General features: G+C 44.2%; 1 protein-coding gene across 1 annotated transcript in view; it reads right to left on the reverse strand.

Annotated features, from left to right (window-relative positions):
* LOC149277533 (coiled-coil domain-containing protein 186-like) overlaps positions 1-8,477 on the reverse strand; it is a 19,722-nt gene extending 11,245 nt beyond the window's left edge. The window contains exons 1-7 of the mRNA XM_089502816.1: positions 7,819-8,477; positions 7,549-7,675; positions 3,374-3,502; positions 2,164-2,376; positions 1,509-1,628; positions 1,120-1,224; positions 541-639 (exon numbers count right to left, since the gene is read on the reverse strand). Coding sequence (XP_089358942.1) covers positions 541-639; positions 1,120-1,224; positions 1,509-1,628; positions 2,164-2,376; positions 3,374-3,502; positions 7,549-7,675; positions 7,819-8,477 — 1,452 coding nt within the window. The remainder of the gene's footprint in view (positions 1-540; positions 640-1,119; positions 1,225-1,508; positions 1,629-2,163; positions 2,377-3,373; positions 3,503-7,548; positions 7,676-7,818) is intronic.
* Positions 8,478-19,584: the final 11,107 nt, after the last annotated feature.

Here is a 19,584-nt window from a genome sequence, read left to right on the forward strand (position 1 = left end):
TTCATAGGCGTACAGAGGCCCTTTATCACTCCCATCACTCCTGTGTTCCAATGGCCCTTTATCACTCCCATCACTCCTGTGTTCCAATGGCCCTTTATCACTCCCATCACTCCTGTGTTCCAATGGCCCTTTATCACTCCCATCACTCCTGTGTTCCAATGGCCCTTTATCACTCCCATCACTCCTGTGTTCCAATGGCCCTTTATCACTCCCATCACTCCTGTGTTACAATGGCCCTTTATCACTCCTGTGTGCCAATGGCCCTTTATCACTCCCATCACTCCTGTGTTCCAATGGCCCTTTATTACTCCCATCACTCCTGTGTTCCAATGGCCCTTTATCACTCCCATCACTCCTGGGTTCCAATGGCACGTTGTGTTCGCTGATCCAAGTTTAAAATGAAAAGGCTAATTGATGGTTAGAAACCCCCCTTTTGTAATTATGTTACAGCCAGAAATGTCCATGTTTTGCATGAAAACAGCTGAGTGGCCCCAAGCTTTTGATTGGCCGTGTATAGACGTTGCGCAGGGTTGTTCTCACCTCCAGGCTGCTGGTCTTTTCCTGCATCTGTTTCTCTAATTCCACCTTCGTTACCTTGAGCTTTGCGTCCAGTTCATTGGATTTAATTTCTTCAGATTCCTGGAGAAAAACCCGGAATGGAAAATCCAATTAAAACATCTGTAAAAACCTGAAGGAAAGTATCTAAATATGTCTTATTTTGGATATATTCTGGAGATATTGTCAATTGTAACAAGTTTTTATCATTTTCACAGACGGCATGTTTGTTTATGTAAATGAAACTAGTAACATGTAACCAACTCATTACTTTATCGTCTTTACGATAACAGCTGACTGCGATTCTTGCCCGGATCCCGAGGCGGTCGTCAAATATCTACCCCAGTAGTTTTCAAGCCCCCTGAGCCCCCTTCAGATCCGCTCTGCGGATACAATGGTAGGCATCACATGGAGTCGGGCATCCCCTGGAAAACCCACCACTGAGCAGACCGTGGCCCTAACTCCACTCAGAAAGAGAATCCACCGCGTTGGTTACCAGCAGGGATCGCCCCGGATCTCAGACCCCCGTGAAGCAGTCCGGGGAGACGCAGGGTTTGTGGTCACCTGATATGTTTTAATCATTTCCTGACAGTTCCGGCGGATCTGCTCGGCTTCTTCCTTCGCTTGGTTCAGCTTTGCGGTCGTGTCACGAAATTTGTCTTTGGTTTCCTGCAACAGAAGAACAAAGAAAAATGATAAATAACACTAAATTATTTTTCCACAAAAGGTTCTAAGTGTGAACCTGCGCAGCCTAAGCCAACATGCCTCTGCTTGAGGGATTGTGGGCTCAAAAGGGACAGCCTAACGTCCCTGACATTACATTTATGGCACCCCCTCCCACCCCCATGCAGATTAATTAAAATTAAATGGCAGCCTTTATATGCATTAAAAAGCGTGTGACGGCTGGAGTGCGGCTTTAACCCCGCGCAGGCTGAGAGCCCTGGAGACCCGACCTTGTGCGTATCCATCTCGGTTTTCAGCTTATTGTGAGCCCACTTCACTTTGATGGCGTACGAGTTGACTTCTTCCTTAAGTTTTTCGATTTCTCGATTCTGTCTGCTTGTTTCAGATTCCTTCATTAAAATAAAATATAGAAAAAAAGGTCACTTTATAACACAATAGAAACAAAACACACAGCGTGCAGCATGCGGGGTTCTCGGAAACACAAATTATCCGCCGACAAAATTATCAAATGTAAAATTTAAATTTGGACGTAGTTTTGTATTTGTAGTGGAAACCTTAGAATATCTACTTGATTTGTGTGTTTTTAACGTATGTGTCCTTGTGATAAAGGTCGGCTACTACTGCAGGTAAAGCACCCATGTCTCTAATTTAACGACCCGCTTATCGCAGACAAACAAACTGACCGAAACGCCGACTCCTTGACGCTGTAAAACCGCGACATCGTGCCAGCCAGTTAGAAGACGAGACCCCGAGTCCCAGATCCCCCCCGCACCAAAAAAGTGCAAAGCGAGGAAGTGCCCTTTATTGTCTGTTACCTGTTACAATGTATTGGTTTGGATTCATTGCTGCCCTATCCACCTCAGGGGGAGACAGCGGCGCGGGGTGTCGGTTGCCGCGCCGACGGCACGCTCTCGGGGCACTTACCTTGCTCTCGTACAGCTGGTGCAGCCTCCCTTTTTCCTGAGTGAGAAGTTTGATCCGGCTGCTGCTTTTCTCGATCTCCTTGTTCGCCTCTCTCAGCTTTCGCTCCAGCGTTTCCTTTTCCTTCCGGAGATCGAGCGATTCCTTCTCCCCTCGGACGTATTTCATCACCATGGCTTCTTTCTCCTGCCTCGCCTCCTCACATTTTTTGTTGGCCTGCAAACAACAGTAAGTGGCCTTTCCTATGTAGAAACATAGAATCTGCCGTCTGATCGGCCCATTCGGCCCCCATCTAGTCACTCATTTTTCCTGCTGTAAAGACTCAAACCTTGTCTTAGATTCAGGAGCCGGATGTCTATCCCATGCATGTTTAAATCCCCTCACTGTATTACCCTCTCCCACTTCTGCTGGCGGGCTGTTCCATTTATCTACTACCTTCTCAGTAAAGTAAAATTCCTCCGATTCCATCTCAGCCTCTGATCCTCTAGCGTTAGATTTCAGCCTCTTTTCTCCCCCCTTTGAAATAAACTTCCCATGATGCATTGCACATACATGCCATGTGTTAACTCTGTAGTGACCCCTGCAGCCATCATATGTATTTAAATGCATACAGAGTGTCCCAGGCAGCCTTTTAAACAAAGAATACATAGTTCATGTACGTTGTAAGTACTAACATTGAATTACCTTCAGTAGAAGCTGCAGCCTTCTCTGTGGTCTGAGGTTTTGTGCCACTGATTGGCTGCTTGAAGTAACCAATCAGTGGCAGGAAAGCATTCCCATCAAAATCAACAGGAGCGCTTCCTGCACATGTCTCGTTAGACCTCCTAGAGCTAAGCTGACTTTCCAATGCGCATGCGCAGCATGCTCCCCTCCAACCACCTCCAAAGGATTTTTTTCCCTTTTAAGTAAATGAATGCATTTTAAAGCCGTTACAAAGCACTTTAATGTAAATGCTCTGCTGGTGGAAGTGGAGGGTCCCTTTAAACCAGCTCTGCCAATGAAGATCAGAGGATCAAGTATCTGGCAGCGCGATCAGCGAGCGCCATGAGGATCAGTCAGCCCAACGAGGCGCATATTTACGAACGCACCTAAACCCACGCGGACAAATCAGTTTGATCTGCGCGGGGGCCAGAAGAGACGTACAGCTCAATAAACCAATGGGAGCCATTGTTATAAAGCAGCCCGTCACGCGCCGCCCTATCGGGGACCCTACCTGGTCCATGCGGATGGCCATCTCCTTGTGCAGCTGCTGGATGGCGGATTTGGCTGCCGTATCCTGCGCAACGAGCTTCTCCCGCGAAGCTCTCAGCTCTTTATTGAGCTCCTCGATCCTTCCTTCCAGCTGAAATAAAAATGCAAAAGCGTTACCCTCCCCTCCGCAACAAATAATAATCTTACAGCAGCGTAATAAAACCCTGGAACCGGCATTATTTTAAAAGGCGCTTCTTCTTTGATACATTTCTAGAGACATTTAAACCTCTCGAGGCCGATGGCGTCTCCGGTTACCCAGGCCGCTGCCAATTATTTGCCACAATAGCCTTCAGTGTTCGTCTCCAGTGCACCCCTGAAGCCATTGGGATGTTGCGGGGTGTCCATGATGGCTTTCTTTGTGTTGGTGATAATGTAAGTAGCCATCATGCAACCAAGCAATACAGAATCCCAGCATGCACCGGGCCACCTGTTTCTGTTCAGGTGCGGATTTTTTGTTTTGTTTTACTTTACTGAGAAGGGGAACAGCCTCCCAGCAGAAGTGGTAGAGGGTAACACAGCGAGGGTATTAAACATGCATGGATAGACATACGGCTCCTGAATCTAAGGTTTGAGTCTTTACAGCAGGAGAAATGGGCGACTAGACGGGCCGAATGGGGCCGACCTGCCGTTTGGGTTTCTATATAGTGGAGCGAAAGTTTAAACCGCTTCTTCCTGCACGCTGTAAAAAGAAAAAAAAAAAAAATCTGTGCATCTTTAATTTTTTGCAGTTTTAACTCGAAAAGGAAAAACAACAAGGAAAAAAAAAGTCGGTGAGTTCTGCAAATTCTACAACAATCAGCGAACGTTCCAGGCGTCTCGATATAAAGGATCCGCGGCTTTTATCTCAAGGTGCAATCGGCCGGTTTGTTCCAAGAACAGCTGACTGATCTTTACTCTGAGAGAAAGCAGGCGACTCCGAATAACATCGCGAGGCGGGTCAGCGAACGTCAAAAGACGTGACGTCAATAATGGGGACTCTGACGTCCAGGAGCGAGAATTTCCCAATCCTTTGTGTAACGGAGTAAAAAAAGAGTCTGTAATCTAACACTAGAGGGTCAGAGGGCTTTTAGATGTAATGTAAGAAAGATTTACTTTAATGAATGGGTGGTGGATAAGTGGGACAGCCTCCCAGCAGAGGTGGTAGAGGGTAATACAGTGAGGGTATTAAACATGCATGGGATAGACATACGGCTCCTGAATCTAAGACGAGACCGACGACTGATTAAGGTTTGAGTCGTTACAGCAGGAGAAACGGGCGACTAGACGGGGGCCGACCCGTTGTTTGGGTTCCTATATAGAGGAGTAAAAGTTTTTAACGCCCTATTATTATTATCATCAATAATAATAATCCCCGGAGCTACTTTCTGGGCAGTCCCTCGAATCGTTATACACTCGCTGTTACTTTGTAGCGAATAGTAAAAGAGATTTCTTTTTGTTGGGTCTCTCTTCCTGCCGCGGGGGGCTCGAGGCTCTTTGTAATGAACGGAATCGGCAGCGAGTTAATCCGCCTTCTAAGCCCAAAACAAGAAAGAGAAATTCCAAGTATTGTTTGTGTCGAGCCGCGTCGCTGCGTCTCCGGCAGAAATCACAGCATTCAATAGCTTTCACAATTTAAAAGCAGCGAGGCTGAGAGGACGAGCTTTAGATGGGTGAAGCCGGCGGGTTTCCACCTGTTTGCAGGCAGCACAATGAGAACTTCAGACTTTCTAGAGTCTGCTGCGTACAACAAACATTAAATATCCCCAAATCTTCATTTCTGCCCTCTTCCTGGGTGATAGAGACCCCGCTTGGATTGGTTTCCATCCGGAATTCCCCCATAAAACCTCGTTAATGCTGAATGTAAATTATATCCCAAAAGCATTTTTTAATGTATATCAATAAAAAATGTTTAAGAAGTTTTCATTATAAAAACCTGTTTAGTTTACTGAACGCGACCCTTAAGATACTGCCAATAATAAAAGAAAATGATGATTTTGTTAAACTGGTATCTTCCTATCAGATTAAAAATACGGTTTCAGTAATATTGTGCTATTTTTCCCCAGTTGTAGTTTTTTCCCCATAATATAAATGTTTTCAGGCAGCTGCATATCAGCCGTTTGTATGATTCTTGCTCTGTTATCTGATCCCCGATCTACTAAACACCGCGACTCCTTATCATACTGCCTGTGGGGAACAATAGAACGGCTTAGTCTTAACTGCCCAGTCAGAGTCTCTGACAAATGAAAGTCTATGGAGGAACGGACTTCATTAGCATCGCCATAAAGCATCAGCTCGGTGTGGTGTCTGAGCCGGGAAAGTCACTTTTTTTTTTTTTATGAATGAGAAAATTCCATCATGAAACCGGTTAGTAAATTATAAACTGGGAAGTAATTAATCCAAAGAAAGTAGTATTTATAGATGCCGCAGACAGGGCGGTGCGGGGAAGGAGCGATCAGGGCAGCGTCAAGATACATTCCAAAGAGATTAACGTACGATTGTTCAAGGAAACGCGCGTTAAACGCCTGCCATGTTTCCATTTAAAGGTAATCTCCCGTCATGCGACATCGTGGCCCTCATCACATTCTATGGGAATAATCCCGATTGCCATAATTCCCCTGAAAATCTTGTGTGCCTCCAATAGATTGTAAACTCTCAAAACCAGGGCCCTCTTCTCCTCCTGTTCATGTAATTCTTTGTTTCGCTATTGTAACCGCGCTACAGAATCTGCCGGCGCTATATATTTATATAATCCATATACATGGAATGTAGAAGTAAATTGGCCAATAAAACGCGTCACAAGACTTTCTATGGAGGAAGAGACCCGCAGAACACACCGGCAACCGGCTCCTGGAAAAGCACGGCTCCATCATCAATATTTGCGGTGAGTGGATGTCTGACGTAAGAAGATAAAGCCGTGCTTTCCCGCGCAGGCGCAGAGCGAGCGCAGCTGCAGCAAACAAGCCGGTTTCTATTCCACCAACACCGGCAGCCGCGCTGCTATCCTCATCAATACGCAACAAATCAACAGCCTGCAACCGGCTGCGTGAACGCCGTTATCCACGCATCCACGCTGCCTGTCACAGACAGAAACCGTAACTCCGCGAACGTTAACGAACCGCCGGCGCCGAGCAACGAGGTGTATACCCGAAATATTGTGTACGCTTTCACAGGGGGTGTAACTGTGCAGACGCCTCCATAATGTTTACCCAACCTTATTAAAAAAGCCTCATTGGGTACAAAGAGGATTCATATTATTAGGTGCCGTTCCAATTAAACATTAATTTCTCTCTATGGAACACGACCATTCAAAAGGTTGGGGTCACTTAAAAATTGCCCTGTTTTTGAAAGAAAGAAAAAAATTCCCCCATAAAAATACGAAATCCAGCACAGACATGTAAACGACTATTGTAGCTTAAAACGGCTGATTTTTTATGGAATATCTTCATAGTTATCAATCCCATCACTCCTGTGTTCCAATGGCCCTTTATCACTCCCATCACTCCTGTGTTCCAATGGCCCTTTATCACTCCCATCACTCCTGTGTTCCAATGGGCCTTTATCACTCCCATCACTCCTGTGTTCCAATGGGCCTTTATCACTCCCATCACTCCTGTGGGCAAAAGGCACGTTGTGTTCGCTGATCCAAGTTTTAGTTGAAAAGTCTAATCGATGTTTAGAAACCCTTTTGTAATTATGTTACAGACAGAAATTTACCTTGTTTTTCCAAAAAAAAGCCCCCGAACTTTAGCAAATTTGACGGCTTAAAGATATTAAAAAAAATCACTTTAGGGAGGGGTTTCAGTTTTTTTCTGACAATAACCTTTCTGCGTTTGCTTTTGTGCCCGATGGCAATTAAGTTTTCTCAAGCAAAAATATATATAATTAAAGAAAACGTTTTACATGACAAGTAATTATTGCTGGGAAGGGTTGGGGCGTCAGAGAGAGAAAAGAAATGATGTTTTTAAATGTTACCAAAGTGTCAAAAAGTAGAACCAGCGCTTTGGGTTCCATCAAGACATGAAAATAAAGAATGAAGAGCCTTTAAAGACGATACATTTATTTGGCCAACAAAGAAATAGCTAAAGTTACATACGCTTTGGGACCTCAGGGGTCTCTTCTTCAAACAGAAGGATAAACAATGTGCGTTTCTCATCTCACCTGTCTAATAGAGCCGAGGTGAGCCTTTTCCGCTTCAGTTTGCTTTTTTAGCTCTTCCCTTAATTTATCCTTTTCCGAACAAATATCCAGGATAAGCTGCTGGTGCTTCTTATTTTCTTCAATCAACCTGTAAACCAACGTGAAGACATTGAGTCCCCCAGAGTAATAACCGGGCAACGAGGGGTACTTTTGTTTTAGAGCAGCGATACATTATTCACGAAGGACCAAGTTGCTCAGAGACTATTTATTTATTGATTTATTTTTGCTCACCTTTTAATTGTGTGCTCCTGCTGCAGACATTTCTCTTCGACACACTTTCCCAATATATTAAAATTAAATCCATCTTTATTCATTCCATTTGGCGGCTTATAATCCAATTCTGTTGAAGAGAGTTCACTTTCTATCTCCTCCAGTAAGGTCTCGTGCAGAGATGGAAGATGGCATCCAGAAAGATCTTCTTTGGTACTGACCCTGTCGGAATGACGCCCGTTACCGTCCGCGTCTTTATTGAGCTCCGGTAAGCGTTCCATAACAAGCGGCGCGGGCAGGTTAGTGTTTGGTGCGTTCCCGGTGCTACTGGCCAGACTGGAAGCTGCTACATCTAATGGGGTATCTAAAGTTTTATTAGCACCGGGGTCGCCGTCGCCCCCAAGCTTGGTTTGTAGAATTCGGGAACCGTTGGTCTCTTTGGAGTCTGTGTGTTCATCGGCCGGTTCCTTCCGCGGAGACTCCGCGGCACCATCATGATCTTCCGCTGCAGGAGAAACAGTTTGAGGTTGCAAATCCATAGTGGTGGCCTCTTCCTGAAGATCGCAGTCCCCGCCGCCTGCCGGGAGCTCCGACGTGCCGCCTGCCGGGAGCTCCGACGTGCCGCCTGCCGGGAGCTCCTGGGAACGGCCACCAGGTTCTTCTGGAAGACAGCCCTCCATGTTCACGGAAAACACAACTCTAAGAGAAGGAGAACAAACTGCCGTCATTATTACAGAAGGACATGGAACTGAAATATAAATAATAGTATTTTTCTTATTTCACCAGCAACACAAAAATGGAAATTTGAATGAATTGTGAAAAAGACCACGAGAATAATACAAAAAAAATCTGGTTATAAGGTCAATTACAAGAAAACAAACAAAAATGCAGCCTATACCCTCTAATAATGATAATAATAATAGATGGTCTCTGGCTTATATTACTTTACGCCAAAGGCTGCATATAAATTGTGGTCTCAATGGATGGGATTTACGGTATCTGAACGCACCAGGTTACCCACCCCAACGAGGCAGGGGCAGATCGAGGCGCATATTACGCAGACCTCATAATATCTCAGACGACCGAAGAGGAGCTTTACCCGGTTTATGCGACTTTGCTGGATATTCAGGTAAAAAATTTAAAAAAGGGACTAGCCAGACTAAACAGGGACACTTGGCATGTATGCATTAGAAATATAATGTGCCAAGCCATATAATGTACCCGCCGAATAATTCATATTTCTACCCTATTCCCACCAAATGTGAATCGCAAGAGAATTGGCAGGGAGGACAAAGCAAACGTATCATTGATATTCTCATTGTGTACGTCACTGTTACACACGTACATTTATATAGCGCCAACATACTCCGTAGCGCTGTATAATGGGGAAATAAATACATACAGCCTGTAAAAAGTGTTCAGCCCCTCCGTGGGTGAGGTTTTATCCACGCGGCCTCCTTCCTCTCGTAAAAGAGGGACATTAAATAGTTAAGTAAATAGAAGTTAATTAAGTAAATAGTTGTCTAGTTTCTGGACCCCAATCACTGCAGCGATAACAGCGGCCGCAGCACACAGCCCGCCAAGAAGGAGCGCGGAGGTCTCACGGCTTCCATTACTTCTGGTTATTTAGGTAAAATAAGTAAACGGCCCCCGGGGACAGCCAGCGAGGAGATATCTGTGAGACAGAGGCTGAATATCACGTCTTTAACCTGTGAGCTCCTGCGGTAAAGACTCAAACCTTAATCAGTCGTTGGTCTCGTCTTAGATTCAGGAGCCGTATGTCTATCCCATGCGTGTTTAATCCTCTCACTGTATTACCCTCTACCGCTTCTGCTGGGAGGCTGTTCCACTTATCCACCACCCTCTCAGTAGAGTGAAAATAGGGGTATACTTATTTCATTAAATAAAAAAATTAGCCATGTTCAAATTAATTTAAAAAAAAATACTTTTGCTCCCATCTTTTAAAAATAAGATAAACTCTGAACATTTGGGGTTTCTGCGAGTAAAAATTGTCATACGATGCACTACTTGTTATGTGCCGTTTACCCATTGTACATCACTACAGAATATGATAGTGCTATCACTAATAATAATAATAATACTAATAATAATAATAATATAGCCTTTCATTTGCATGAAGCCTGTGGAAACAAAAAACTGAAATAAAGCAGATTGAGTTATTCTCGTGGATCCCCTGTGAGGAAGGATTCTCCGGCCTCGCTGTCCTTCCCAGGTCACTTTCAGGCACAAAGATCGATAGACGGAGGGATTGTGAAGACCGCCAGCAGATGAGAGCGTAAAATACCCCCTCCCCCCCCCCACAGCGCTGGAACAATACCCCAGATAAACAGCGCTGGGGAGATAAGAACGCAGCAAAAATAGAGCTGGCTGGTTTTGAAACTGGCATTTAACGCGACCGAGACCCGTAAGAACGGAAGGGATAACTTCCCAATATAAAAAAGAAAAGGAAACAGACATTTAACGAGGACGCGCTGCCATATAACGAGAAATTAATAAACATATTGGGCGTAAGTCGCTGAGACAGAGGAATTCTAATCGCTGTATAAATATAACACAGATAAGAAGTTTACATTAAAATTCCATAATGGAGGTCCACGGAATAGAAGCATGATATGTGGGTGTGCGCGTATATGTGTAATATATATATATGTGTGTGGGGAGATATATATGTGTGTGTGTGTGTGGGGGGGTGTATGTTGCACAAGAATAACATAATTTGACTTACAGAAACAATAGTTGAGGAGGGCCCTGCGCACAGGAGCTTACAATCTAGAGAGCACACAGTATATCATATGGCTGCTTTATGCATGGCGAGGGGGGGGGGCAGGTACCGGTCCCAGGGCCACCAAACTTAATACGAACAGAACCTGTGACAGGCAACAAGCCAATTATTATTATTATTAATGTTTATTAAAGCTGTAATTTGCTGAAATAACAGACGTGGCGAATGCCGGAGATCCGCGTTCCACGAATACAAGAGAGGGGCGCTATTACAAACATGAAAGGGTTAATTCAGTTTGGGGAATTTAACTATTTTTTTCCCCAATGGAAATAGATTTTAAATCCATCAACACTAGAGACCCCCTGTAAGGGGAAAAGCGTCAGGGATGCAGGCAATCATCCTCTTAGTGTTTTAGGGAACGGTTAAGATTTGCGTGAATTCTGACAGGGGAAAAAAGGGGGCATTTGAAATAACAGCGGCATCGCTCGGAAGGTCGGATGGGGGTAGCGGCTCGTGGGTGGAATTAGGAGGTAGCAGTGAATTATATTGGGGCAACCTGTATTTCTCTAGGCTTCTAGGGATACAAGCTGCGGCCCCCAACTGATGTAAAAAAGCTGTGCGTGGTTCCTGCTGGGGCCACAGTTACTAAGTCTATCCCTGGGTTACGGTGCTCTTTAAAGCACTGGGAGTAATTGGGGCAGTAAAGATATCCACGGTACAGCATGGCAGAATATATTGTTGCTATTTAAATCAATCAATAATAATTACAATAATAATAAACGATAATATTCCCAAACAAAATCACTGCACAGCACTGAAAGGCAAATAGCCTCCCACCCAACGCCATCCAATCATCGTCGTCACCAAGCCGTATCCAGGGGATAAAGGAACCTGTCCGATAGTCCTTATCACCATACCTGGGAAATTCCTTTAAAAAAAACAAAACACTTAAAATATTAACCCCTTAACAGCCCAGCGAGAAGATTCTATTTAGTGATTCGTCAAAAATCTTACCCAAATGGCTCAAATTCGATCTCTTTGTGGAAACTACGGCTTGTCATGATTTAAAAATACGCTTAATTGATTCACCTGCATTCAAGCAAGGATATCGACCACAACATACAGGGAGTAAAAGCAACAATAAGATGATCACAGCGGGAAGAATAGGAAGAAGTCACCCCGTGTGGCCCTGAGAATCTCCCCTTTCATCCCGAGACCCTGAGACTGGGGCAAAAACCCTGAGAGGTCCCAGGAATGCCCATTATGCCGGGTACCGGATACCCCTGGGCTCTGGGAACCTCAGAGAAGTACAAAAACATGGCAACTTGCCACCATGACCTTGAAAAAAATGTAATCAGGATGACATCATTATTATCACTGGTATTTATTTGATTTCATCACTTCCTGTTTACTTGGTATGTTCGGTATGAAGGCTTTAAACACGGACAACACAAACAGCCACAAAGCGTCTTTTCCCCAGTTCAGGTCCCTGTGACCTCTCCTCCATCCGCGGCCAGGAAACCAACGAGGCTTCCAACTGGACTTTGCCAGATAGTAAAACCATAATAAATCCAGTTAATGCGTACGAACTTCAACGGCTCCCTTTTTTCTTTTGGCGTTTAGTGATTTTTACGTAAAACCGAGAAGCCTTTCTATAATTCTGCGTTTTTTTAAATGTATTATTCTTAACGTTTTATGCGGCAATAAACCAGCCGGTACTCGAAGATATGACTCCGATACCAAGCTGAAGCCATACGAAGTCCCTGCCTCTGTCACCCAGAACCCGCCAGCAGATCGGCCCCATCCGGCCCCCGTCTAGTCGCCCGTTTCTCCTAATGTAAAGACTCAAACCTTAATCAGTCGTTGGTCTCGTCTTCGATTCAGGAGCCGTATGTCTATCCCATGCATGTTTAATCCCCTCACTGTATTACCCTCTACCACCTCTGATGGGAGGCTGTTCCACTTTTCTACCATCCCCTAATCACTCATGTTTACTGCAGCTCCAGAGATTGTGCTGGATCCAAACCTAAAGTCTGCATGTAAATAACGGCACAGTGACAGCGTCCCCAAAGAGGTGGCGGTAACCTGTGTATAATATAACACTAACTGCAGCTGACAAAACAAGGGCACGGCACACACAGGGCCGCACAACCTGCCGGGAACGTCACTCGTCTCTCACAAACACACCGAGTGCGACGTAACTCAGCGGCCATCAGAGGACAAACCTGGAAAATTCGGTCCAGATCTGCTGCTTGCCCCATAATATATACATACACACAGAACCAGTTAGAACACACACACACACACATTATATATATATATATATATATATATATATACACACACACACACAGAACAGGTAACACACACATATATATATATATATAGGATCAAGGTCCCCTGCATTGCTGCGGGGGATCTGGATCTTAGTCTCATAGTCAGACCTAGTTTATAAGACGACCCCGATTATAAGACGAGGGGGATTTTTCAGAGCATTTGCTCTGGAAAAAACCTTGTCTTATAATGGAGCAAATACGGTACACACGCACACACGCACGCACACACAGAACCGATGACAACACACCCGTCACATAAATGTTCACAACCCCTCTCACAAGTACTCTCTGTTCCAGACGCACACACATTATATATATATATATATATATATATATATATATATACACACACACACAGTCTCAGTCTCTCACACACACACACACACACACACACACACAGTCTCAGTCTCACACACACACACAGTCTCTCACACACACACACACAGTCTCTCACACACACACAGTCTCTCACACTCACACACACAGTCTCACACACACACACACACAGTCTCACACACACACACAGTCTCACACACACACACACACACAGTCTCACACACACACACACACAGTCTCACACACACACAGTCTCACACACACACAGTCTCACACACACACAGTCTCACACACACACACACAGTCTCACACACACACACACAGTCTCACACACACCAGGTGATTGAATATATAAACACACAATGCCGGTGCTATACACGTTTCCCCGTCCAGTGTCGGTTGCAGGAGTTACCTGTGAGAAGGCCTGTCCCCGGTCTCCGTACTGCCGCAGCCACTGCAGTCCCCGGCTCCCCACTGGCTTCTCCAGGCCTCTCCAGCCGCAGTGTCTGACACATCAACAAAGATGGCGGCTGTGCCGTCAGCCCCTGCACCCGCCTCAGCCAATCAGCGGCGAGCTGCGGAGTGACGTCAAGGCTCACCTGGACTCCTCCTCCTAGGTGGCTGCGCGATTGTTAACTATCTCAGCGCCATATAACGGCTACCAGACTGAGCAGCTTAGCAACCGGTCGCTATAGAGAATGGCGGGCACAATGTTAATAATAATCCGGGCACTATATAAACTGGGCTTTTAAGTGTAAGGAATGCTGAAATATTTTAAGTTTGCAAAGTGGTTTTATGGGTCACCATAGCAACCAGTGTAATTCACTATAGCGGGAGATTGTAGAACAATTAAGCTTTCAACTCAAGAACATGATTACAAATTATGTAAAATCAACCCAGATGAGCTGCCCCTACAGCAAGAGTTGTTTTATTTATAGTTATCAGCGAGCTGGTCCCTGTATAATGTATAGTTTAATCAGTACATTCCTTTTTGTGACATCATGACACATTATGACATCATGTGTAAACCCCAGAACCCCTGAGACATGCAGGCTTGAAAACCATGGAGAAACAATCTATCCATGTTAGCTCCGGCCAGGCAAAAAGGCTACTTTTGCAACCCTGGACAATTATTTTCAAGAAGAAAACACTTTCTTGTCCCCTTTACACTTTACCCTGAAATTATGTTTGTATTAACTCAGATGATCGGCCCCTTCACCATGATAACCCCAGAGTCTGTCGCGATGAGATTGAAGTATTTCGACGCGTATCACGCTATCTATACACAGAATAATTATTTGCAAAGAAATCTCAGGATCCGTACATTTTATTTATAAGAGAGCTTTATTGGCCACATAGTACATAAGGCTCAATCTTTCTGCCCAACCTTCCTACTCCTGACCCAAAAGAAGGCAAAAAAACCCCTGATTAAGCTGCTTTCAGTTCTGCCATCAGGGGAAAAAATTCCTTCTTGACTCCAAACGGCAATCGGATTTCTCCTTGGATCCAGAAGCTCTTTGATGGAAGGTTGGTGGTTTTGATCGATTGAAGCTGTTTAGATGTTAAGCGCCGCATAGTTGGATACTGCTGACGCGCTTCAGTTGGTGACGGGAAGCGGCAGAAGGAACGTCTCGTGAGGCGGTCTAAGGATGGCGCTCATATTCCAGACGTTGTTCCTTTGCCTGAGCCAGGCTGTCACGGAGAGACTCGGATCTGTATGATGGATCTCAGTTCACGAGGAACTCGGAGTTAAAGAAAACTCAACAAGTGTATCTGAACTGCTGCTTCTGGCCGAGGATTCAAAGTCAGAAGGGGTTTCCATCACGGCTCCTGCGTCCCTTTTCTTGAAGCCCAAACGTTCTTCAAGGCTGGACGCTTTCCGAGTCCTCTCTTCCAGGCGCCGAGACAACTCCACATTCTCCTTGAGAAGCTGGTTCATAATTGCCTGCAGCCTTCTGATTTCTGGAGACGAGCCGTGGCCATTTTCTTCGGCGCGGTGCGAGTCCACTCGAGATGTTCTCTCTGATGACATCTGAGAGCTTCCATTGCTGGTCTCTTGGCCTCTGTTATGGCGTCTCGGTGACTCTTTTCTGTGCCGTCTCTTGTCCTCTCGGTTCCCTGCCCTTATCTGCTCTTCTAGAGCCGAGACTCGCTCTGTTATATGGGACAGGGAGCGTCTGTGTGCCTCCTCCATCTTCAGCAACGAATGACTGATGTTGCTAACAACACGTAAAATGTTCATGGAGAGAAGGGCTTCGTGATCCTTTCTGGGAGAACGTTTAGATCTTTGAGCTCCCAGCAAAATTATAATAAAAAGCACAATATTGATGCCGAGGCATCCAAAAATGATAAGACTGAGGAGATCCATATCTATCATCTTATCTTCGCCTGCTCTGCTGAGCAATGAGTGGTTTAAGAGTGTTTGCTTGTACTTATGCCCTTGGCCACTGATGACATCACAAACAAAACTGGGCGGGGCAGCCTTTTGACATCAGAAACAAAACAGGACAGGGCAGCTTTATGAGCTCAGAAGTGAATGCACTTGAAATTCAGGACTTTTATTTTTAATCTTTCTAAACATTCTAATTAGGATTTAAACGTTTAACATAAATAATAGAATAACTGAGCGAAATACGTTGGACGCACAGGGACGGGTTCTAGAATATTCTGGGATTACCAGGAATAATATTGAGCGAATTAGCTGATAAGAACCATTGCTCAGTCTTTTTGTCACAATCTGATTATCTCTCAATCTTTTCTTTTTAAATATTTTAATTAATATAATTTCAAAGATTTTATTAATTCGAGAAAAATAATGCTTTCTGTACCCTGCAGCCAATCCACAGAATTCCAACCTAAAATATTATATGTATCACTGAATATAATTCTCAAAAACCTCAGAATCCGGCCCCCGCATTAATACTATATACGGCCTCTTTGTACTTTCTTTCTGCGATTTCTTCTTCTTTCCCCCTTAAGAGACCTTAAGAATTTGCCCCATTACACTGAAAATCACCCCAGAGTCTGTCGCGATGAGATTGAAGTATTTCAACGCGTATCACGTTATCTATACACAGAATAATTATGTGAAAAGAAATCTCAGGATCCGTACATTTTATTTATAAGAGAGCTTTATTGGCCACATAGTACATAAGGCTCAACCTTTCTGCCCAACCTTCCTACTCCTGACCCAAAAGAAGGCAAAAAAACCCCCTGATTAAGCTGCTTTCAGTTCTGCCATCAGGGGAAAAAATTCCTTCTTGACTCCAAACGGCAATCGGATTTCTCCTTGGATCCAGAAGCTCTTTGATGCAGAGGTTGGTGGTTTTAATCGATTGAAGCTGTTTAGGTGTTAAGCGCTGCATATTTAGGATGGGTATCATGACTGAAAGGGTCTTCCAATAAACCAGGGGACGGAGTTGTGTAAAATGAAGAAAAAATGAATAATAGCGCAGGGTGTCTTATGGAGCCCAGGTGAATAATTATAAGAAGAAGAATATAAGATAAATAAAGCTCTGCTGTAACAGCGAGGGCGGTGTGACCCCCGCCGGTGAGCGTTCTCGTGGATGAGGCTCCTTCTGATCGTATACCCAGGTCCCAGGTCCCGGAATTCTACTTAAGTGTATTTTATTAAATAATTATATAAAGGTCGCTAAATCCTCAGCAGCATGGATGGTATTTTCCGCACCAAGAAAATAGCTACAGAGAGAAAAAAAGAGGATAAAAGAGAAAATAGCTACAGAGAGAAAAAAGAGGATAAAAGAGAAAATAGCTACAGAGAGAAAAAAGAGGATAAAAGAGAAAATAGCTACAGAGAGAAAAAAGAGGATAAAAGTCAAGATAAGAATGAAGAACAACTTCAAGATACCAAAATCGACACTAAATTAACTTAACCGCATTTTTAGAGAGAAGAAAAACAGCCAGAGTTTAAATAAAAAAGAATAGACCTAAATAGACATTAACTATCCATCCATCCCAGTGATATCTTTCCTACCCCAAATACACAAAAACAACAAATGACCACCAGGCCGGCCAATCGTGTCTGGAAACCCAATCACATCTCAGTTACGGCAGATCCTTATCCACCGTCATTTCCCGGCTTCCATTTTTAGATTTAGAAATTTACATTGAAGAAAACATTTACAACAAGTTTTAAAAAACGATAGTATACCGAAAAACCGATTAACCAGACCGAGGAGGAATCGTACAGATACCACTGTCTATAACCAACAAGCAAACTGTCTTAAAATGACTGGAAAAAATATACTGAGAATAATAAAGATCCTACAATAAAGCCGATTGAAATAGAGAAGATCTCATAAAGAAGAAACAAACCCTACAAAAAAATACCAACTACAAAAACAAAAGCAAAGCCGTTAAAAAGACTAATACAAAAACATCGGGATATCTTATGAAACAATAAAAAAGATTATGCCAAGTAAACCAAAGGCTGTCTGTAGAGGAGCCCCAAACCTCACAACTTTCCTCACCAAAAATTATACTAGACAACAAGATGCTCCGATACAAACGTTTCCTAACAAAAAGATAAAGTTACATTGCGTGCAAAACCACTAATAAAGTAGAAAGATTTGGATCAACTAAATAAAGAGCATAAATAAAACATTTCATCGCACGCAATACAACAAATGTAGACTGTAAGCTGTAATCGCTACGGAATATAAAACAAATAATAATAATAATAATTATGTCACTTATCTTGAAAATACCACCCATGCTGATGAGAACTGAGCAACTTTTATTAGCTTATTATATCTCTGACATTATTGACTATGAAACCTGTGTCCCAAGCATTCAATCAGAAGAAGCCTCACCTGCAAGAGCGCCCACAGGCAGGGGTTACACTGCCCACGCCGCTACAACACAGCTAGATTTATCTTATATGTATCTTATATTCTTCTTCTTCTTCCTCTTCTCCTTCTTCTTATAATTACTCACGTTGGTTCCATAAGACACACTGCACTATTTTTTGTTGTCTTTATTTTACACATCTCCATCCCCTGGTTATATTGGAGAAGACCCTCACTATCATCATACCCTTAGGTGCGACCGCCACATCCATCCTAAAGACTCTCTGAGTCGTCTCTTCCGGCGCCGGGACAGCTCCACATTCTTCTTGAGAAGCCGGTTCATATTTGCCTGCAGTCTTCTCATTTCCGGAGATGAGCCGTGGCCATTTTCTTCGGCACGAGTCCACTCGAGATGTTCTGTCCATTACTGGTCTCTTGGCCCCGGTTAGGGCGTCTCGGTGACTCTTTTCTGTGCCGTCTCTCGTCGTCTCCCTGCCCGGATCTGCTCTTCTAGAGCTGAGACTCACTCTGTGAGTATGGGACAGGGAGGGTCTGTGTGCCTCCTCCATCTTCTGCAATTGATGTCCATGTAGAGGAGGGCTTCAAGTTCTTTTCAGGGAGGGCGTTTAGAGGTTTGAGCTCCCAGCAAATATATAGAAAAATAATTTATAATGGTGCCGAGGCATCCAAAAATAGTACTGAGGAGCTCCATATCTGTGATGTTGTCTTCGCCTGCTCCGCTGAACAATGAGTGGTTTAAGAGTTGTTGCTTCCCTGCCCTTATCTGCTCTTCTAGAGCTGAGACTCACTCTGTGAGTATGGGACAGGGAGCGTCTGTGTGCCTCCTCCATCTTCTGCAATTAATGTCCATGTAGAGGAGGGCTTCAAGTTCTTTTCAGGGAGGGCGTTTAGAGGTTTGAGCTCCCAGCAAATATATAGAAAAATAATTTATAATGGTGCCGAGGCATCCAAAAATAGTACTGAGGAGCTCCATATCTGTGATGTTGTCTTCGCCTGCTCCGCTGAACAATGAGTGGTTTAAGAGTAGTTGCTTGTATTTATAGCCTTGGCTACTGATGACATCACAAACAAAAGTGGGCGGGGCAACTTTATGACATCACAAGCTAAACTGGACGGGGCTGGTTTCCCAGTGATTAGGCAGGACAACCTTATGACAAAACTGGGCGGGGCAACTTTATGACATCACAAACTAAACTGGGCGGGGCCGCTTTATGACATCACAAACTAAACTGGACGGGGCTGGTTTCCCAGTGATTAGGCAGGACAAACTTATGACAAAACCGGGCGGGGCAGCTTTATGACATCACAAGCTAAACTGGACGGGGCTGGTTTCCCAGTGATTAGGCAGGACAACCTTATGACAAAACTGGGCGGGACAACATTAGGACACCACAAACTAAACTGGGCGGGGCAGCTTTATGACATCACGAGCAAAAGTGGGCAGAGATGCTTCCTGATTGAGTGGGCGGAGAATAATCACATCCACTGAATGCACTCACAGCTTCTGACCTTCTCATTGGGAAAAATTCAAACTTTTAACATA

This window comes from Sceloporus occidentalis, unplaced genomic scaffold, assembly GCF_023333645.1.
Source record: "Sceloporus occidentalis isolate IW3139 unplaced genomic scaffold, rSceOcc1.0.p SCAF_212, whole genome shotgun sequence".
Taxonomy (NCBI): Eukaryota; Metazoa; Chordata; class Lepidosauria; order Squamata; family Phrynosomatidae; genus Sceloporus; species Sceloporus occidentalis.